At 40.3% G+C, this 23,677-nt stretch overlaps 1 protein-coding gene across 2 annotated transcripts in view; it reads right to left on the bottom strand.

Annotated features, from left to right (window-relative positions):
- Window positions 1-23,677, bottom strand: part of Kdm4c (lysine demethylase 4C) — a 194,823-nt gene that overhangs the window by 34,778 nt on the left and 136,368 nt on the right. For both annotated transcript variants that reach the window (XM_033757651.1, XM_033757652.1), the window contains exons 11-12: window positions 17,499-17,684; window positions 1,123-1,293 (exon numbers count right to left, since the gene is read on the bottom strand). In XM_033757651.1, the coding sequence (XP_033613542.1) occupies window positions 1,123-1,293; window positions 17,499-17,684 (357 nt within the window). The remainder of the gene's footprint in view (window positions 1-1,122; window positions 1,294-17,498; window positions 17,685-23,677) is intronic.

Consider the following 23,677-nt stretch of genomic DNA (forward strand, 5'->3'; position numbering starts at 1 on the left):
TTTTTGGTAGCGGGGATTGAACTCGGGTCCTTGCGCTTGCAAGGCACGCCACCAAACCGCTGAGCTAAATCCTCGGCCCTCACAATTCTTAATTGTTACTGTTAAGTAGTCATTTAAGAGACATCTTTCCAGTACAAAGAAAAGCACAGCATCCACAGAGACCCAGAACAATGCAGAAGTGACAAGTGCATTATATTATAGCTTGGCTCCCCAAACTGACAGCCAGGAAGAAGGGACAACAGGATCACATGAGACCGACTCCTCTGAGGGCCACACTATGGGAACTGATCTCTGAGTGAAAAACCCGTGCAAAGCGCTTTGCTTGTGAAACACCCTGCTAAAAGCGAGCCCAAAACAAAGTCAGTGCTCTGTCCTGACACACTCAGTGACTCCTCTGAATGCAACCAAGGGGTTCGCTGAGGTAGCAGAGGAAGGAGGAGATAGACACAGACACACACACACACACACACACTGTCCAGGCCTGAGCCACCACTAAGAAACTTTGCAAGCACAGCAGCCTTTTGCCTGCAGGGCTTTTGTTATTCCAGTGTGAAATATCCAAAGATCTAAACACACAATCAAGTCATACCATGTTCTCTGCTTCAACATAAAATAAAAGAACTCATAAAAGAATTAAAATTTGTTAATCCTTTGTATCAGAAAAGAAGAGATGGATTGACTGCCAGTATGGTTTGAGCGTGTCTCCAAACTTCAGGCATCACTAACGTGATACTACAGTGTTACGGGAGGGCCTTCGAGGATCACAGGTCATGAGGATTGCTCTGCTGCACATGGAACTGAGGCCCTCTGAGAGGCTTGCTCATCCCAACACAGCAAGCTGGCCCTTCTTCTTCCACCACAGGGTGCAGCAAGAGGCCTTCACTGGACCAAAGCCCTGAGCCTCAATAAGAGACTAACATCCTCCAGAACTGTGCAAAATAAAACTTCATTCTGTACATATTATGCAGGACATCAGTCCAAGTTCACTATTTAGGATGATGAAAGCCATGAATATGAAGGGAGAGGAACTGCTCAAAGTGGCAAGGAAACACTGCTCAAGGTCCACCTGCTTTGGTCTGAACAAATTACACTGGCAGCAGACAGCCTGCCGGACCCACTCACCACGATGTCCTCAGGAAACGTGTCTCTGCTGAACGAGCCATCATCAAACATGACCTCGTAGAAGGTCTGCGACGTCACAGCCATCACCCTGCAGCTGTAGTAGCGAGTGTTCCGATGCTTCGTGATGACTGTCTGGCCCACGGAGATGGCTTTCTCACAAGCCTTAGACTTCTAGAAGCACAGCAAGTATGAGAAGAAGGGAGAGAAGGGACAGAAAATAAAATAAACATTTACTTACTTAGAAAACAATAACTGATTTGGTCAAAATTTTTCAAACATTTTAAATTTAGGATTGGAGAATAACTTCAAATTTAAAAACTGTAAGACTACGAAGAGTACAAGGCTGGGCACGAATGCGCACACCTATAATCGCTGTACTCGGGCGGCTGAGGCAAAAAGATTGCCACGAATTAGAGGCCAGCCTGGGCTACACAGAGAATACAAGGCCTGCCTGAACTTCATAGCAAGACTCTGCCACAAACAAACAAACAAACAACAACAGAATGCAAAACACAAAAACTTACATACTGTTTGATCCTTTACCCAGATTCATCTACTACTGCTTATTACTATCACTGATATTTTACACTTGCTTTATTGTTTGTGTATTCGTTGTCCTATGTATGTGTGTTTACAGAGAGGTGTGTGCGTGTGTGTGTGGTTTCTACTAAACCATTCACAAGCTACACAGATCATGGATTTATCACCTAAATTTATTTTCTAAGAACAAAAATATTCTCTGACATAACCATTACTCCAGTTCAATTATCAACTTCAGGAAAAAGAATAGACAAGCCTTTAACCAGCTACCCATGCTCCAGTCTGTACACTGATCCAATAATGACCCTTGTGATATTTCTTTCCTTTGCCATCAAGCTGCTAAGTCCAGGATCTAGATTAGAGTCAAGCATTACATCCAGTTGTCACCTCTCCTTAGATGACTCCTTTCATGTGGACCACTTCCATTGACCTTCCTTGGGTTTTACCACAGGGATACTTTGGAAAGATACAATTCTTCCTTTTTCTGCTTTCAGTGCAGCTCTTGTTTGATGTTTTCCAAGACTAGACTTAGGTTACATTCTCTTAGCCAGAATCCCATATAGTTGACCTGTGTCTTTCTCAGGATATTTCATCTGCAGATACATGATGTATGCATGCCTCTCCATGGTGATGTCAATTTTGACCTTGATCAAAGTGTGCTCCAATTTCTCCATTTAATTGCTATTTTTCTCTACACTGATGAGCAATTTGTGGGACATTTTCTCACCATGCAAATATCTTGCTCCTCATATATCCCTGTTTAGACTCCTAATTCACTGGTGAGCCTCAGAGTATTTACTGCAGGACGGTGTGTGCTGACTGCCCTGCCCCGGCACCCGCACATTTATCAGTTGCATTTGGCACTGGAGCTTTGGAATCTCCCATCTCTCTAAATCCATCTCCCCAGGACCCATGTGCCCATCCATTCACGCACCACCAGTAACAGCTCAGTACATCTTTCTCTCAGATAGTTTATCTCCTACTGCACTTTATCATGTTGGTGCTCAAACTGCCCCCGATTTGGACAACAGCTCTTCATGCAGATTTCGGTGTCATTTCTTATAAGGTAGTTCTTTGCTATTTGCCTGATGAAAAGTTCCAGGATCATCTTATTCCAGACTTAAGTTAGCCATTCCAGGAGCATGGTTTTATTTTTTTATTATGTATTTGTAATTATTACTAAGGACAGTGGTAGGTCAAGTTTTGTGTGGTCACAGGTACAGAAAGGGATAAAAGAACTTATCACTTATAAGAACTGAGTATCACTTAAGAGAACCTATAGTCCAGGTGGGCAATGAGGACCTGGAGCCAAGGACTGAGGTGAAGGATGCTTACGATTTGGGGAAAGGAGCAAGGTCCCTTCCCAACAAACACATTCCTAAGGATTTCCTACATGTAGGGTGAACCGCTAATTTACCATGTAACCAAAGGACTTTTTCTTGTCATTGTTGCTGAAAGTCATTCCCCAGTGATTGCTAGATTGTTCAAGAATCTTTCTGTGCCTTTAGGTATGTGAACATCTTGATAAAGCACGTAATGATAACCTGTAGTGATTTAAACACACTATGCTCGAAGTAGAAATCATTATTGTAGCTAAGCCACAGCACATCACATATTCTAAAATAATTACTCAGTTTCTTATTTCGTTTCCCTGCCCATTTACATACACATAACTAGCCTTTCAAACTACAAGAACAACTTAGATAAAACAGTTAATATGAGCCAGAAGCACAGCCTCCAAAATTGGGCCCATGCTGACAACTTAAGGTTGTGTAGATGACAAGCTCTAGGACGCCACTCACTCAAACTGCGTGTCACACACGGGCCCTGCGCGAGGCCAATCAGGGCTTCATCTTAATACAGAATTTCTGCAGATGTTGCTCCTCTCTATCAAAATGACAACTGCTACATTTTAGTATATTAGTTCTTCTGTGTACATTTTATTAAAATTGGAATTCACCTCAAAGGAGATAATGCAGTTTAGGTTTGAATTCTAAACTCTGGTTCTTACTAGCTGTGTGACCTTGGGGATATCACTTAATTTATATTGGCCCCAAGTTGGCCACCCCTGGAAGAGATAACACATTAAAGGTTTGCTTAAAATAGGATGAAGTACATAAAATATCTAGACCCATGGGAGGTGGGTTCTCAGATGTTCCCCAGCTTCATTTCAGGAAGTGGAGAACACACTTGGTTTATTTACCACCACCCTTCCTGTATACCTCAGCAGCAGCCAGGTGTCCCTGGGACTCTCCCTGACCCTGACTACCACTACCTGCTCAACCCAGCCCCTACTCAGGCAACCTTTCTTCACTTCACATACTCCAGCAGCCTCTAACTCGCCAAACTTGTGTGCTGGCTATGGTCCCTAGGAAGGAAAGCGTACGTGGTCTCCTCTCTCAGCCCCAGAGCTCCCAGTGCCTTTGTTTCCAACTCTCTTAAGGCTCTGGCCACACAACTTTTCACTTATTGCTCCTCTTTTAACAAGGTAAAACCATTAAGTTAGAGCCAAAGCTTTTTATCTTCCCCTCCAGGCTCTGTAGGGGATTAAACCCAAGGCGTAGTGTATGCAAGCGCTGTGTTGCTGAGCTACATACATCCCACCCTTTTAAAAAATTTTTATTTTGTGACACAGTCTCCCTGAGTTACCCGAGCTGGCCTCTGATTGGGATCCTCCTGCATCAGTCTCCTAAGCAGCTGGCTTTACAGGCATACCCATTTCCGCCTGGCCAAAGCCTGTCTTTCCATCAGCAGCACTCAGCACGGTGTCTGTAACACTGCCGGTACCCGCCGATCGATGGGTGAAGAATGGCATGGATAGATGAGTGAGGAAGTGGGCATGGGTACTGATAACATTTTCTAAATAGAAGAGGATTGATTCCACTCCTTCACTGTCCACAAAAAGGCACACAAAAGCAGGGGAGTTTAAAAAAATGCTCTTGGGGTGGGGCATGGGTGTGCATGTAGGTGACGCAAGAAATAAAAATGGTCTGCATGCGGTAAGTTCACAGGATCTGGGAAGTAGAAGAAGCCAATCAGGAAGAACGAAGGTGAGACTGGCTTTGTAAGAAAAAGGCTAAGGCCAGATCCCAACTATTTTCTTCTTGCTTAGGACATGAAATTTATGCTGACTGGTTGGTTAGAAAGATGGCCAGCACACAAATTAAATATACAACCTTCATCTAAATAAAAATTCTCCTAAACTTCAAGCATGACCATTCCAGGAAACATACTAAAGAAAACAGATCCTTTCATAATGCTATTTTGATAGGATTTGTGTGATTTATTCTTGCAGGAAAAATTTATTGAAAAGCATACTCCATAACCGATTATATACATCTTCAAAACTATTTCCTGTCAGAAAATCCTAAGAATCTATTGATGTTAAGAATGTCATTTCTGATCTGAGAAGTCAGACATTACGCGAGGAGCTCCATCAGGTAAGAGAAATGGCCATGGTATTTTACAGGTGAGCGTGCAGGCTAAGGCTGCAAAAGTCCCATTTTATTTAACATGAACTAAGCAGAAATGAACAGACAGTGCTCTCCTCTGCCTTGGTATCATCCACCAGGAGAATTAAGGAGAGAGGGTGGTCAAAGGAGAGTAACCCTAACCAGGAAGGACGACTTGCAGAATGCCGGCCATGCTGAAGAGCTTACACTTCCTCCTTTTTCCTTTATAACCTTCACTGATTGAATACTTACTTCCTCTGCTTTAGATAGCCCCTGAGGTACTCCCCATGTAAGAAATGATTTAATTTCTCCAATATGCACACACAACTTGGATCTGTAGTATAATTAATGAGGAAGATAAACAGTGTCTAACTGTATATGCATATATTCTGTGGGGATTTGTAAAAATGCCTACCTAGGGGCTGGGGATTTAGCTCACTGGTTTCGCTGCCTGCCTCACAAGCACGAGGTACTGAGTTTGATCCCCGGTACCCCCCCACAAAATAAAAAAATTGGAAATTAAAATAATTATCCCTTTAAAAAGATGCCTACAAAGTTCCCTCCTCCCTGTTATCTTCTGCAATGTGATTCTGCAGTCCTATCAAGGGCTGGAGTCTAGTTCTCATCCTCTGAATCTGTGCTAGACTGTGGTTTAGCTTGTTTTAGCCAAAAGACTACAGCAGAAGAAATGGTATACCAATTCAAAATCTTGTGTTCAAGAGGCTTTGTACACTGTGCTTTCCTCTAAGGGACTTAGACCCTGCCATGTGAACAAACCCAAATTATCTTGCCAGCAGAAGGGAGATTACAATGTCCACAGCAGGGGCCCCACACATGTGAGAGAACCCAGCCAAGACCAGGCAGGCTGCTCTGCAGCAGACCACAGATGTACAAGGCAGCCGGGCCTGCAATGGCCTGGGCAGCTATGCCTAGCCCAAACTGATGACCTACAGAATGGTCAGTGAAAGTTATCACTGGTTTAAGCCACTAGTGTTAGGATGGTTTTCAAATATATGTACATGCCTAGCAAAATGGAATACAAGAAAAAACATACTATACACAGCATTCAACCTTTTAATAACAGTCTTATCATAAATGGTGATGCTATATGTATAATGGTGCTTCTATATACTGTCAATGAAAGGATGGTGTAAAATAAAACTTGTCAAAGGCATCTCATGAAGGGTTAAATTATGGAGCCTAAAACAGATAACTTTTTTTCTTTCTTTTTTTTTTGGTACCAGGGATCGCACTCACGACCCTGCACTTGCAAGGCAGGCATCGTGCCACTGAGCTAAATCTCTGGCCCACAGATAACTTTTTAGTGATTCAACCTGACATAGTAATCTAACTTAAATACTAAGAGTGGACTATATGTTGCCTTCTCAGATGTCATTTCAAGCCAGATCTCAGAGTAAAAAGCTCTGTGTGGCAGAATGAGGCAAGATTTCCCAGATGAGCATTCTCTCATCACACCTGCAAGGCTAACCTGTGTCCTCACCTTGAAAGAGGCTCACCAGCACCTCATGGGATGAGTCAAAAGGCAGAGATGCCTTCTGGCAAGAATTCCCAACTGAGTTCTCCATCTAAATAACAAGGTTAATGAAGGTTATAAATCCAAGTACAATAATGTACACATAAGCTCAAAGAAACAGCAAGGCTGAACAGGTGAAGGGATCAAACTAACTTAATGAAGAGGCCAAAGAGTCATATTGCTATACATGTTTCCCTCTCACCTTTGTTATTTCTCACTAATAATTTGTGAGAATACCATTATTCTATTTTTTTCAAGGAATCCATCTTACAAACTCCTACCAGGAATGGAATAAGTAAATTAACATAAACTATTCTTCTTTTTCCAAACTTATATAGCACAAGCCACTCATGTGAATTTGCCCAGTAATAATGAAAGCTTTGTAAAATTAAAGCTAGATAAAAATCCTCTCCCCAGAAAAAAACTAAATCCCTGGGGCTTCATGAAGAAATAATTGCTCTTACAGCACAAAGGCACATGCAGACTCATAAAAATGTCCCAAGTATTTAATTTTCTTTGTATCTAGTTGTGCCCCTAAAGTCTCTTGCACGTGTAGGTAGGGCTTGTGCTGCAGGGATCAAGGATGATGCTGGGGTTGATTCACAGCACAATGCTAGGATTACAGGTGTGAGCACTAACACCCTAAGGGCAGGTATCCTGGGTATGATATAAGGGACAGAAAGAAGCTTGCTGCCTGCTTGCTATGTGCCAGCTGCCTGCCCTGCTTTGCTATGAACTGTTTCTCCTCTGTTATGTCCCTCTGCCACGCCACCCTGCCTTGGAGCCAGCCAACTATGGTCCGCAATCTCCAAAAACTGTGAGCTAAATACAACTTTCCTCCTTTAACTTTGGGTGTTGAGTATTTTGTCCTGGTGATGAGCAGAGTAACTAAGACACACATACCTTTATTTTTCATGGGTTTTTAAAAACAAATATATAATATGGTGGAAAATGGCGATAAGCAGTTTCGTAGCATATGTGAAGTCTCACTCACTTTAATGCCTGTAGAAGTATAATGAACATAATAATCTGAGAATAAAATAATCCTCTTCCCTCTGAACCACAAGCTCACCTCACAGGTCCCACTTAAGTGAAGAGAACTAGGGAAGAAGAAGAACCTTTAGATGCAGCTGAGTATTTGCTTCATTGTGCTAATGTAGGAACCTTGCAACAGAAATAGGCCACCCACTACCTATGTGGAATGCTAAGGAGCTGCATGAAGAACCTAGATAAGGGTTCATGTCAGTTACACAGGTGGAGATGCTAGCAGCCCGGTACTAATCGGAAACTTGACAAGAGTTTCTCCTGGAGTCGTATCCAATCTCATTAGCTGTTGGAGAACATGCCAGCCGCTGGACGCTCTGCCTGGGGCTTCTTTCTTTCAGGAGTGTTTCAGGATCCTTGGGAGGCAACAGTAAAATTTGCCAAGAATTATAGATTTAACACAATCCTACTTATTCCCAGCAAGATTTGTGTGTGTGCACACACGTGTGTGCATGTGTACAGGAATTACTAACCGATTCTAACATTTACTTTTTCAAAAGCAATCATGGATAAAGACAAATGAAGTAGAGGATTTTGAAAGATAAAAAAAAGGAAAAGCACATATTCAACAATAAGATGATATGATAATTTATTTTAAATAGCTTTTGCTAGGACAGTTTCAACTGGGAGAATGGAAATAGGGCATCACAAAATGTACTCCTCTTGCTTATAATGATTCGTGATTATCATTTATAGTTGGTGAATGCATGAAAAGCAGCAAAAATGATGCAAAAATTTTCTTAGCAAAACAGGCAAATTAATAGTCTACCACCAGAAAGGAAGCAAAGCAAAGCATGAAATCATGAAACTAACCTAAGCCATAGTCTCAGATTAGAAAAATTACTACTAAAAGTCTAAAGGAAGTACCTTGTGCTCTGACTATGATCCGAAGTGCTGAGGCTCAAGGAGATATGAGAAGCAAATGAGAAAATGTACTGTGTATGAAAATGCACAGTCCACGATGAAAGAAACCATACTGATGTTAGCTGTTATTACTTTTATAACCTTTATCTACATTAATATATTGCATCCAGAAAAGATGGGTGGTCTCACCTTGAGCAGAGACAAAATTAGGGTAGAAGGAGCACTGTGCTATAAAGACACACTGCTTGTATTTGAGAGAGAAACAATAAAACCTTTCTAAGTTTCTTTGGATTTCAGGAGAAGTAACCGAAAGTGACAGTGAAACAATTATTTGAATAGTATAACAAAAATCAGCCCGTTCAAACTGTCGCTGCCAGAGCAGTGTGGGCTTTGTCTATTTCACCATATTACTCAGAGGAGATGATTCCACAAGCTTGTTAATGCCTTTTTTTTTTTTTTTTTTTTTTTTTTTTGGTACTGGAGATTGAACTTGGGTCCTTGCGCTTGCAAGGCAGGCCACCGAACCGCTGAGCTAAATCCCCAGCCTTTAAAGTCTATTCTTAATCAAACATATTAACATTCTGATATGCTAAGGAAAGGCCTGCAGGTTCCTGAGGGGACAGGAATGGCGAGCAGGGCTGAGAGGCACCGCAGCAGGAAAACCCTTCCCTTCTCACTCAACTGCCCCGGCCTCTGGGTCTCAGTCACCCCGTTAGTCTTGGCAGTCCCTATAACCTCAGTTAAAGCTATGTAGTAAAGGTGAAAATGACAGCAGATTTTAATGTAAAATAAAAAGCTGTTAAATCTAAGCGTTTGCAGATTTCAAACTTCCTTTTATTTCTGTTGAGGAAAGGCCTACCTTGCCCTCCATGATGGAAAAAAACAAGGAAAATAACGGCCCAAGGAATATGTTGCTCTCAAAAAGGATTTTACTTCTCCCTGCCTTCTGCCCTAAGTGAAGGCTTGAGTGACAGTCAACCGAGCAATGGCTAAGAAAAAAAATTAAAATGGAGTTTTACTGAAGAATGTTAGAAACAAAGTTCCTGTTTCCTCAGGTCAAGAGAAGATGTGTGATACATCATGAGGAAAACAGGGCAATTTCAGACACCAAATGTCAAGAAACTGCCCGCTTTTTCTGGCAAGGAACAAAGCATTGATTTGTGTATGAGAAACACCTTGCTCATCCGAGGAAGGGCAGGACAATACAGGTGGGGGTGCCCAGGCTTCATGAGGCCTTTTGAAGTAATACAGAGTTTGGTGTTTCCTGTTTGCTGAAAGTGGGCAAATAACACAGACCTGGACAGTAGCCTTTTAAATACAACTGCTGGGAGTTATTTCATTTAATTGCCTTATCTACTGCTTGCATTTAATAGTCTTAAAAGTCATACTTTAATCACAGATCATCAGTATCTGTGGATTTCATTACGACTGTGGCATCTAATTATTGTTTTCTCCATGAAGGAACTGAAAACTCTTGTGATTTACGTGATGTGGGGATGTCAAACGCCTTTTGCTGTCGGTTATCCGCTCACACGCCCCATTTACATTTTTCTACTGTATCCACGATATTTGACTCTAATACCAGTGTTAAAACATGGGATTAGTGTCACTACTTAATTTTCTCAACAAGCTATCTGACAATACCACACGCCTTAATTATTACCCCCCAAAAGTACAAATTGACGAGAAGCTTAAAATTTTCTAGGAACAGAGAAACATTCATTTTGCAAAAACTGAGTAAACATTTCATATGAAAACACATCTTAGCTACGCTTAGAAAGCATGTAAGCAGAGGAGTCACTCTTGAACGGAAGACTGAATCTTCCCTATGAGTTGGTCCTTGGGGGTGACGAGCATCATGGGCTTGTGTCTGTACACATCTAATCAGCTGACCCTTTATGGTGGGACTCAAGTCTCTGGCTGACCTGACTTTCAGGTTCCACCATACACACTGCGGGGACCATGAGACAAGTCGTAAATCAACCACTCCTGCCAAGATGGTGACTTTGGGGTGAAATTTTTTTTTTTTTTTTTGGTACTGGGAATCGAATTCGGGACCTTGTTGAGCTTGCGAGGCAGGCACAGAACCAATGAGCTAAATCCCCGGCCCTGGCGTGAACGTTTTTAAAACCCTGGGTTAACAGACAGGTTGCACAATGCCAGAATGAAAAGTTTAGGTGACACTCTTTCATGTGAAGACACATTATTCCACACAAAACTAAAAGTATGATTTGAAAAAGATGAAAACCTGTAAATTTTATAAAAAGTGCTATTTTGATATAATAGCAATCAGGTTAATGGTTTGTAATTTTCTGAAATACTAAAGCACCACTATTTAACAAGTTATTATTCTAGCATATGAAAAATGTGGATATACTGCTCTGATTACTTTATTTATAATCAACTAGAGGTGTTTCTTTCATATGCCTTTTTTTTTTGTACCAGGGATTGAACTCAGGACTTCACACTGGCCAGGCAGCTTCTGTGCCACTGAGCTACATCCCTGAACCTGTAAGCACTAGGGCAGCTGTTTCTGGAATAAAGCAAAGCAGCACAGCTCTAGAAAGATGTCCCAAGTAGCTTCTCAAACTAAAACATCCTTAGCACCATGAGCCAAGCCACAAAACTTTTCACTCCAGAAAACTGAATTTACAGAGAATTATGACAACAATCTCTCTCCTTTGAATGTTTTATACTGAGTAATATAAATTACTGATACTCATTGAATTTGAACTTAAAACAGGTATTTCACATGGCCCTCTAGTGTGCATCATCAGAGCCAGCAGTGTGTCACATGTGGGTGATTCTCTCAATGACCTTAGTGGTGTTTACGGGCGAGCAGTGAAGGGACTGAGCAGGAATCTGAGCACAGGACTGTCTGGTGCCAAAATGACTTTGATTATATTATTCTCCAAAACGCTATCAAATCCAGAGCTACTCCAGCATAAGTCAAAGCCTTTCCCAGTTAATTCTGAGTTTTGCATTTTAGCAATAGAAAAGGAGCACATCAGATACTTAAAAATTTGATTATTTTCCATTAGCACAGTCTAGAGTTCAACCATTTTCACAGTAGTCTTTCCAAATTGATTTTAAGGTTCCTGCCTTCTGTGTCAGAGCCGCAGTCCACTCCTCTCGCCAGGACCAGAGCACTCATCTCTCCAGGCACCGAGAGTGTTGGTAACCTCCCTTAGTGTGGTCTACTCGAGTTGGCACCCTTTCCAGGGGCGGCTATCATCCAGCACTGGGCAGAGAAGGACGCACGGCCCCACCTTCCAGGGCCATCATAGACTCAGAGCTGCCTACTAGGCCAGCTGAGACCTTTGCTGAGATCTCACTGGGCTTCAGTTTTTCCCTGTACTTCCTTCATTTCCCTTATTTCATTTTTCCGCCCTCTTCTCCAGGTGAGCACATCCCAATCCCAGGAGCGCTTCCGCATAGACTTTCTGCCTCAGGTGCTGCTTCCCAGGGTGGTGGCTACACCATCTCCACACCCGGGACTTTCTGGTCTGGGCCGTGACAGCACATGACGTGGGCCTCTCAAGGGATTCCAGGGGACCTTTCTACTTCTCGTCAAATTGGCTGTTTCTTTTCTTACTTTACCTTGATTATGTGCTTCTCCTCTGCTTCTTACTGACTTATCTCCCTGCATTTTTATTTTTAGTTTGCTAATTAATGAGCACAAACAGTATCTATAAACACATATAGGCTCTGAATTAAGACACAGCCCTCTTATGAGTAAAAGACATTTCATTGGTATGTGCTTCACATAGTTGAAGCTACCAGATAAGACATCTGATCATTGAAGCATGTATTGGGTACCTGTCTGTTAATATTTCTGTTAAAAGAACTTAAGGCTTCAGCCCTCCTGGGACAGCTTCAGGTGGCTTTATTTCAGGGGTGCTACCAGACCATTAGGCAGCAAAAGTTATCTATAGGCAAACAAGTAAGATGCCCACATAACGTATGTACTAACATTTCAAAGTACATTTAGATGTTCCTGGGAAACACATGTTTACCCAACCACATTAAAGCATAAGAAAGCAGAGCCTGGGGAAAGGCTCCATTCCAAAGGCAGAGATGGATATTTTTCTCAGTGACCTGGGAAATGATCCTGTTCTCTGCCCTCAAATAAGGATGCGGGATGCTGGTCCTGACTCTGATTTAAGAGCTGACAATTTGTAAAACTTTCCTTAAATAAAAAGGCCTAGATTGTTAAGAATAAATTCTCTCAGAATAGAGATATAAACTCTACATAGAGAATAACTGTAGGAGCGAGAATATAGCTTAGTGGTACAGCATTTGCCAGGCATGCATAAGAGATTCAATATTTGGTGCTACAAAATAAGAAAAGAAAAATGTAGACAGTAGCAAGATAAGGCTTTCACTTGGCTCCAGCACCAGCCAAACCAGTGCAGACCATGCTCTAACTGGATAGCTCTGCAAAGGAATGGTGGATGGGAGAAATGACACACCAAACACGTTTTCATACTGTTTCGTCCTCGTAGCCTCTCTATTCTGGTGATATTTTGCATTCTTGGGGGAATAAAATTGAGGCCTGCAAGCAAAGCACCTGCTATCTCTGCCACTAATTCAAAAATCTTTTGAATTAGCGGCAAAAGTGGGACTGGAATCAGTGTGGCTGATGGCAGAATTGGGACTGGAATAAAGACCCTCAATAAGTGACCAGATTTTGGAAGAGAGCTGGAAAAGGCAGGCGGACAGAAAGGATAAGCTGAGGAGACATTGCAAAGGCAGGAGAGCCTCCAACTTGGGGCTGTGTGGGTCGCTGTGGAAAGTGGGTTGACATCAGTGGGAGTTTTTCTTGCATGCCACAGCCAAGGCTCTGGACTCCTTAGCAGGCTCAGCAGAAAGCAGGCAGCCTGAGGCTCTTCCTAAATGCATGAGCTTCAGATCTCTGAGAGCCCTGTTCCACTCACAGAAAGCATGGAGAGAGGCTTTATGCCCACTGACCTAGTCCTTTCCAAGGAAACTGCTAAAGAAAAGTAGTAGAAAAACAAACTAGGGGTATTGAAAAGGGTTTAAAAATTTGAAATGGGATCTACTTAATTTTTCAACAATATTAAGAGAAGCTCAAATGGCTTTACTTGATGAAGTACACAAGGGAAGGATCACTTCTAAATGTAAATATTCTAAAATGTTTGTGCAAAATATTGCTCCTCTCATACAAATCTGACTTCAATCTGGGATAAATGGACTAAGATCTCAACAAAACACTACTATTGAGAGAAGAGTGAGAAGTTTCTTTTTTTTATATATGTACACTAGATTTGGGAAGGTTGATCAATTCAGGTCTGTGTCACTGTTTCTTTCCTTTTCCTTTCATCCTTGGCACAAACTCTTTACTTTGTATGTCTGTTTTAGTCAAAATTCTCTATTTTTCAAAAATATCAGGGCAATTTTAGCAGCCCATCTGGAAATGAGCGTAAGACACAAGACATACTCAAATACCAGAGAATTACGTGCAAGGATGAGAAGAACGAGTATAGCTGGTCATAACAAACTTTACTGATGGACAATATTAGTGAGAATATCGAAACTGTCAAAAGAAAAACAACAACAAAAGAGTTCTGTCACCAGCAAAACAAAAAAACCCAGGACCTGCAGGCACAGATAAGAGTTTGCGGAAACTGATAACATTTACATCAGTTAAGTGAGCACCGGTGGAATCTGGTTCCCTTTATGAAGAGGATGAAACAAAGAGCACAGAACTCACCGGTGGAATTACGTTGTGGACTAATTAAGGGAAACTAAAAGGGAAAAAGAAAGGTTTTACCCTAGTGCTGTGTCTTATGTATCAACACGGTCAGAGCAAAGCTTACTGGCATTAGAATTAGCTATAAACAAAACTTCAACTTGTAACTAGTCAGGTTGAAGTCGCCTCTCTCTCACTTCCCTGGTATATCTGATTTATAAGGCGTATTAAGTCTATAAAATGCCTCCAAAAATCAGGGCATTTCTCCTATCCCGAGGACGTTGCTACTGTGGAAGTCCAGGTCCGCATCTCATAGCTTCCAGTGTCTACCAGGCCCCACAAGAGGGCTGACATTGGAAAGACAGCAGATCCCATTAAAATATATGTTTAGAAAAAAAACACAGACAAATGCATGCTAAAATTTAGTTAAGATAACAGAGATAAGCTGTGTTCTTTCTGTTATGTACTTCTTTCCATCTTTATGAAATTTTAAAGCTACCAAGTTTTTTCAGTCACTTACTTCTCTAATTACAAAGTATACTGCTGCCTGATGAAATAGTGCATTGTAATACTCTGATAGATTTTTGTGTCATTTTCCAGGATAGTTTTTACCCTAAACTCAGTATCATCAAATAAGCTGGTATACTTTTAAGTAATTTCTGACAACAAAGAGATAGTAGAATTTGAGTTAAGCTGATTCTTAATAAATATTGGAGAAACAGAAGAAGAATCAGAACCCTTACGTGAGAAAAAGTGGATACTAGATAGAAGCACTACTAGGTTTATATTTCACTGATCCTAAATGGGACAGACAGATAGATCTTCCTCTGTCCTATAAAACAACTGGGTCACAGTGCCAAGTTACACTCAATTTTATTTCATATTTTTCACTACTCTGATTCAGCAATTTCCCAGTACTCTCAAATAACCAAGGCTTAGTTAAGAACACAAACTATGGTTCTCAATTTAAAGTGCATAGCCCCTCACATTCATCATTTACAAAAAAAAAATAAATAAATAATTGGATGAACAGAAACTTGTTTATGTTTGAAAAAAAAGAATATTTAATGCAATGGGGGTAATCACAATGCTCTTGGACTTTATAAATCCTCTTCTTAGTTCTCAACTATTTTGGTGGAAGAATCCTGCATGGAGTCTAACTGAAGATGAGTGGATAAGCAATAGCTATCAAAAATACATTTCAGAAATCCAATATTCATAGTACTTCCCCTTAGAGAACTCAAAAACAATTTACAAAAACTAAATTTTTCTCTTCAAAAAGAAAAGCTATCACATGTAATGCTGTAATTTTTTCCCGCACTGTTTACAAAATGTACCAAGAATTTAGAAAAACTAGTCCTGATGAAACACTGGATCTCTTTCACAGCAACTTAAATATAATCAACAGTAACCACAGAGCTTTAGAATTTTATAGTGGAAGTGTAAGGGTCCAAGAAAAGTTGCAGATAGACACCTCTAGCACCATTCAAGTCTGAAGTGAGAAATCCAACAATATTACAGTATGGGCTGCAAGGGATTTACACTCCAGCACCTGGTGCTCATGACCTGCACCTTTGTGGGCATGGACTTGAACCTCTCTGGACCTGTGTTCTTATTCTCAAAACAGGAAAGATACGATTGTGTGGCCTCACTCACATGAGAATGTAGCACCAGAGCGGCAGAAGTAAAAGAAATAGAGGTAGTATAACTTCATTTTTTAGTGTTGTGAACTAAAAACAACACAGTAAAATGTAGCCACATTTTTTATAGAGGCTAAAGCTGAGAGGTAAAAACTTGTGCAAGCCTTATCAGCTTTTACGGGTACAATCTGAGTGTGAACACCAGCCACCCTGGCTCTAGAAGTCATGATCTTGTCCACATCCCAAAATGTATTCACATGGATCACCTAACAAGGTAACACTTTGGCCTGTACTGCTGCCCAAAGGATGTCAAAGCACCACAGTAATGTCTTATGTTACTGCTGTAATTTTGAAAAAATCGTTAAAATATATTTTCTGCTGAACACATAATACTATTCTTAGTAAAAACACATCAACTCAAGACCTTAGGGAAAAGACACAAATGAACATTATGACCTGAAACAGTTAGAAAATAACTTAGTAGATACAACAGTTGGTGATACCATTTTGTACAACTGGACATTCATAGTCAGAGAACAACAACTCACAAATGTCAAAAAACTTTTGAGACACCAGAGAAAATTGTTGTAATCATTACAAAGAGCTGGAAGATTTGTTGTGTATGGGTCTGGGGTCCAAAAGCCGATACTGATGACTCGGCAGGCTGCTCACAGGAGGGTATTAGAGACAAGAGAAGCATGTAGGGCCATAAACAGCCGGTGGCCAAGTCTCCCAGGCATAATGAACAGCAAGTTAGCAAAGCTGAGCATTTACACAATGCTTCAGCTTCCTCTGTGGTAGACAAAAACAATTACAGTGACTTGGAAGGCTAACAAAGGCGTATCAACTCTCTCTACACTGTCAAAATTTTTCTAAGCTTTTAAGACAGTAGCAATATTTCATTCACCAAGGACGGGTAAATTGAGTCACAGTTAAATTCACACGTATTTAGTTGAAAATACTATTTTCTCAGAGATATATTCAGTTCTGAGAGAAATGGAAAAGGAAAAAATAAAGAATTCTCTCTCCACTTCTCTTCTACTTTTATATTTTCCCTGACTTACTGTTGTCGGGGACTTTGTGCGGCCCTCACTTATTGCATTTCAGGTGGCAGAAAGAGAGAGACTGCCAAAAGCTCTGAGACACCCTCCCTCTCCCTTTACAATGTTGCTGCACTTTGTCTTTTCCAGGAGAGATCAAATAAGACCCCATGGCCACACTGTGCAGCTGCTATTCACTGTATGATCTCAGTGATCTCAGGTGTTACTTTTTACATCACCTTCCTCCAAGAAATGATCTCCCCGTGCCCTGGGTAGGTGCAATGCACAATCTATGCAACCACAGTTATCATCCCTGTATGAAACTCCAAAACCAGAATGGACATAAAAGCATTCTGTTCATTCATCTCTTCGTTCTCTCATTCAACTCAGTAAATACATACTGTTTAGTGTTCAATGGACACTGAGTAAACACCTAGGTAAACACCTGTGAGTAATACTGTGCAAGAGTGAACTTGCGTGCAAACAGCAAAGTAAAGCACAATAGGCCTGGGAGTGTACGGAGGGAGTCAAAGTGCAAGTAGGCCTTACCACATGTGGGTTGACCTTGTGTCGGAAGCACGTGATGTTCACCACGTAAGGCCAGTCGTCAGGTTCCATCAGTACTCCCGCAGCATGGGCACACGTGACGTGGAAGGAAGCTGGGCATCGGCCATAGGAGCATTGGATGCAGGCTCCGGAGACCTTCTTAACACGGTGTCTGCAGAATATGCACTTCTGGAGGGTTAAAACAGGGAACAACAATTCACACTCCATAACTCAGCCAATTTCCACACTTCAGAGAATAATAGCTGTTAGAGGAAGAAAATACTGATTACATCAACAAGTCCTGACCCTCCAGGGGCCCGAGCAGCATGAGCACATGTGGCAATATAGTCTGCTCACTTTAAAGGAAACACACTTCTACAGTCACACACCACCAGACATGTGCTTAAATACTTCTTGTGCTGAGGAAAGCCACATTCTTTTGCATGCAGTCCTCCCAGGACAGAGTTCAGGAAAAGGCCCCAGGGTGCTCTTCTGAATCACCCATGAATGCTGAAGCTACTTCTCGCTCCCCTCTGCATGGCAGGCTTTTCTATATACATCAACAGACGGAAGACAGGTCTGGAAGACAGACACAGACAACTCCTGAATTGGATGAGAATAGGCAAACGGCACACCGACGGGAAGTTTTCCATTTACAAAGAAATGGAAAGTGTTAAATGATCCAATATGGAAACCAAGGGCTCAAGTGTTTAATAACCCAAATCTGAACACTTTCTGACTGACAGGAAAATATGCCTCCCAAAGAGACAAAATGGAAAATCACCCCAAAAGGCATAATTTTCTTCAACTTTTATAGCTGACAATGCCTGGGGAAGAGAAAATAAAAACAGCAATAATGATTACCATAATCAGAAAATTAAATTGCACACAATTAGTCCTAAACATGATCAGTACATTTGTTATAACAGGAAAAAACAAACAATTTCACTAAACATAAAATGTGTGTACTAATACTTGAGAGGCAGGGGAAAATGGTTGTGGAACAGCATAGTGGTCAGGCTTGGAGAGCAAACAGAATGATAAAAAAAGATCAACTTTTCATTCCTACTGGTAAAAAAGGTCTAGGACCTGATTGGATGTTGGTGCTACCGCTCGTCTTTTACAGGCATATTTCTTCCTGAAGTTAAAAAAAAAAGTACTTCAAGTCAATGCCTATTGGGGACTGTAATATTTTATTACAGATCTACAGAAAGCAGTGTGCACTTAACTTCTAACTCCTCTTTGCCCTCACATCTGATCAGCAGCTCAGTCTTCTTGATTCTGTGCCCTGATCTTGCTCTCATCTCTTCCTGCTCATCTGCAGCAACTGTACTGCCTCCATCCAGAGTGTCTTGCCTGGCATGGAAACCACTGATAACTGGTCTCACAACCTTTTCTTTCCTTCCGCTTCAATTCATCTTCGCCAGGGCTTCCAGAGTGATCTCTTTATTATAACATAAATCCCATGTCACCCCCTGCTTAATACCCTTCAATGGCTTCTATTTATTGCTAAGTAATTCCAGGAAGGAAAAAAAGCAAAGCAAAGCAAAGAAAAAAGGAACAGTGTGAGATGAAAGAGCAAATCAAATAAAAAGCCCTTCATGGGTGCAATAGAGCAACCTTATTTCTCACTAGTTCCTGCAAGAGCCTTACCTTCCACGCACTTACCTCATTCCCCACACATTCAGTCAATTAAACATTTTTAAGTGGGGGTTGAACATGTCATTACTGATTTTAAAATTACATATGCATGCACACACATGCAGAGAGAGAAAACCAGAGAACTAAAACAGGACAGATATAATTTCCATAACAATGTTACTTAATATCTCCTCTTGACATTTCTAGAAATCCTTGCTGTTTCAATCCATCCATGATGCTTTTTTTTTTTTTTTTTTTTTGTTTTTTTTTTAGTCAATTCCAATCATTTGAATTGTGATGGCAGATATAATAGAAAAACTCCAATCAGGAGCACCAGGCATAAATGGACAACATTTTTAATGGCATAATTATACAACAAAGGAGTCCACTGCATAAGTTCAGGTATTGAGAGATGTATTTTCCTAATTAAATAGGGTTTTTTAAGAGTAGGAGAGAGTACAGTGACTTAGCTAAGTAAAGAAGTGGAATCTCCTGGCCTGGGCGACCAAGAACCTCCAATAAGGGCGCTTTATTTAAGAGACCGAGACAGAGAGAGATAGAGGCAGAGAGACAAATAAAGACATGTAAAGCTAGGGAGGATCCTGGAGTCAAAGAATAAACATGCCTTTTCCCAGGACAACCAAAGTATCAATCTCTAAGAACAGGATTTTAAGAAAGCCAATCTAACTACAGACTATTACAATTCAACATATTGGAAGATGTTTATTCACAGGGTAGAAAATTTTTGTTTTAAACATCACATGGCTTTGTGCAAAGATGGGAAATCCTTTACCTATGAAGGAAGCCATGAGGAAGGTAGCCTGTCATACACTCCATTTTCATTTGCTTAAATCATTCTCTCTCCACACTGGCTAAAACATCTGTGGAAATCTGACAACCCATGAGCAGAGAACTGTACCTAATTCCGTGGATTAAAGACATGTAAACTAAATGAGACGCTCTTAAGAACATTATGATGGAGCAGGTGCTACGAAGGAAGCAGAGCAGAAGTGCTACGTGGAACCAGAATGACTGTTGCCGTGATACATTCTCAGGGCAACAGATGGAGGAGGGCTTGGAAGAAAGGCAAAGGCTAGAAGGGTCAAGATGCTATACTCGGCCTCTGCTACCACTCACCCAGCCCAAACCCTGAAAAATGGATAGGGGAAGAATACAAACCATTAGCAGTATTGACAAAGAAGAAAGAAAGTCATCAGGTGGTTAATGGGTGTAAAGGCGCAGTTGGACAAGAGGAATAATTTTTAATGTTCTATAGCACAGTAAGATAACTAGGACAATAAACTATCTTAAAATAGTTAGTAGAAAGAGTGTCAACGTTCCTAACACAAAGAAATATGTCTGAGGTAATAGATAACCCAGTTACTTGATCTGACAATTATACACTGTATACATGTATTAAAATGTCGAAGTGTACCTAATACATATCTACAATTACTAGTTATCAATTTAAAATAAAAATCTATTTAAAAATACAAGAGAGCCATCAAAAGACCAGAAAAAAGTGTGTAATTCCCAGACCATGGAAAACATAACTAGATTAACGAAAGTAGACCAACACTAATCCCAAGTAAGAAGAGACAAAAGCTACCAAAGAAGAATAGTTCGTACCCTAAAAGTCTCAAGCCTACTCCAAAGCACAAATCTACAATTAAAAGAAGAGGAAACCCTGGTTCCTCCATGGTAAAATAGGGTCACTTAGAACACTTTGCACACGGTGTTTCTAAAGATTCTTACACATTCTAAGAGTGTAAGTTTTCTCTATCCCTGAGAGAGCAGTAGAAAAACTCTGAATTAACCCTCAATCTTAAGGTAGGAGTAGTTTTAAAAAACATATATAACAAATAAAAGATAAAATTAAAAATGAATGTTCGGTTGGGGAGGTGAATGACAGAGGACGTAAGAAAGCACTAGACCCCCGAGAAGCTGATAACTCAGCAAAAAAAAAAAAAAAGTTTTTTCTTTTTATTGAGTTTATTGGTACATTCTAGGTATACAGTACAGTTACATTCATTAATGGGATCTTGCACCTTTACATGACAGGTCTTGGTTCTCATTTTTTCCCCTTGTCCCTGCCCTCCCTTCACCCTCTTTATTTCCACACTTCATTTCCATTTTTTCATTTTCTCATATTTTTTCTTTTCCCTTATTCCCTTTCCCCTACCCTTCCCACTTTCCCTACATCTTTAGCCCTTTTCTTCCTATTTCATGTTGTTAATTATCTCATTAGGATCTTATGTACTATTATAGCTTTTCACACCAGAGAAACTGTTCGGTATTTACACATGTGTGACTTATTTATTTCACTTAGGAGTATATCCTCAATATGTATCCATTTTCCTGTGAATGAATCTAATTTCTCATTCTTTAAGGCTGAGTAGTATTCCATTTTATAGAAAACCCACATCTTCTTTACCAGTTTCCAACTGATGGGCAAATGGGCTGTTTCCATTTTTTTAGCTAGCAAAAAAAATTTTAAACAAAACTATTAACAGGTATTTCTTGGAGGACAGTTCTGGAAAGGCCAATGACAAGAATGAAAGCAAATACCTAGAGGACATGCTGCTCCCTGGTGGGCCAGACCCACAGCCTACCCCAACCCCAGGTAGCATCAGCAAGAGGTGATCTGGTCCTGCCTAAAGCCCAGCCCTGTGATCGCAAAGGACATTCACTCTCCAACAAGAAAGGCAGATTCCCATTTGAGCTAAGGAAAGCAAAAGTACACCCAATATGCAGCTATACTATAAATACACTTTAAAACTCCAAAACAGTTCAGAAAAGTCCAAGTCATAAAAGAGAGAACTGTATGATTAATAAATAGAAGAATAACACCTAAGAAGTCAGGTTTAAAAAAAAACAAGATGAATTTAAAATAGATACAGCATGCATCATAATAGCACTTCCAAAATATATCTATGTCATCAAGTAAAAAGTTTAACAATTATATATCAAGCACCATAAGTGTATAAATATTACTAAAAAATCAAGATGTGGTGAATACCACTAAGTAGACACCACTTAATAGATACAAATTTTCAACCAGAAGTTAAAACCTAGAGATTGTACAGTACTCAGAAAATCAAAACAAAGGCAGATGGAACACAAATGCTACACAACATAGCAAAAAGTTCCAGATAGCCTGTTACTTTCTAAATGGCATCTCAGAGGAATACAAAGAGAGAAAACGTTCAAACCTGAAGACTCAATAAATGAGATTAATAAATTATTTTTAAAATTATTTAAGCACATCATAGATACCTATTAGAACTCAAAATAAAAAGAAAATCTTAAAACTTTCAAGAAATGAAAAGTGAAAAATCATCACTATTGGATTCCTAATATGCATGATTTTTGTGCTCAATAAAACAAGGAAATGTCTTCTAACTTCTGAAAGAAAATTATATTTGGTTTATGTCCAGCCTAATTATAATTCAAGAGCAATACTAACATACAGATTTCCTTTTTTCTGACTTGAATATAAGGATCAGAAATTTACATGAAGTGAGGAATAACACAAACACTAAATATGTAAATAAATATAAATGAAGACTGACTATAAATAATAGTAATGTCTTCAGGATTTCAAACAGAATTTAAACAGATGACACTTGCAGCACTAAGGAGAAAGTGAAAAATGAACTTCAAAATGTTCTTGAATTATTGAGGAAAAGGGTAAATGTATCAATTAAGAATGTAAAAAAAAAAAAAAAGCCAAACAGACAAGAAAGCAAGGAAACAAACAGGAGGGAGTGAAAGGAAAGCACATTGTAAACTGGAAGAACTAAATCCCAATATATATTTATGGCAAATGTAAACAGGCTAAACGTTAACACACTTTGTGGCCTATGGGATAAAGTGTCAGATTATAAATATTTAAGACTTGTGGGCCAGAGAGTCCCAGTTGGAATGACTCATCTCATTCACTGTCACACAAAAGTAGCCACAGATACTACACAGGCCCAAGTGTATTCCAACACTGCACTCTGATTTTGTCTACAACAATGAGCACGTGACTAAGTAGGTCCCCGCTGGAGGCCACAAGCACATATTTGAGGTAAGTAAGCGGTGACATGACTGACCTAGTACTTACACTCTGGAGCAAAAGGGATAAAGGATAGACTGATGGGGAAAGGAACTGTTAGGAAGCCATGGAAATACTGAGGCAAAGGACGAATAAGACTTGGACTATAAGGAAGTGGCTATTAAGAAGAGAGTAAGACTTGAGTGTTCTTTTCTCTTGCCCGTTGTTGACAGTGATTCCATCTTGTAAATAGAGCTATGCACTCAAGGTCAGAGTTGGACAGGGTCTTCTATGGAAAACAATGTCTGCTGCAGCTGCCTGAAGTCTTCAAATGGATGGGATGAGGTGGTATCACACTGCAGAGGGATATGAGTGCTCAGGATAATAATATTACGGGGTTTTAAAGCAGGGAAGGTAGGGCCACTTTTCCTAAAGTTCACTGATGGAGGCACCAGTGACCTGCTGGGAATGTGATGGGGAGTTTCTTAATAAAAAAGATTCA

Source organism: Fukomys damarensis, unplaced genomic scaffold (assembly GCF_012274545.1).
Source record: "Fukomys damarensis isolate Sample0158 unplaced genomic scaffold, DMR_v1.0_HiC HiC_scaffold_31, whole genome shotgun sequence".
NCBI classification, from domain to species: domain Eukaryota; kingdom Metazoa; phylum Chordata; class Mammalia; order Rodentia; family Bathyergidae; genus Fukomys; species Fukomys damarensis.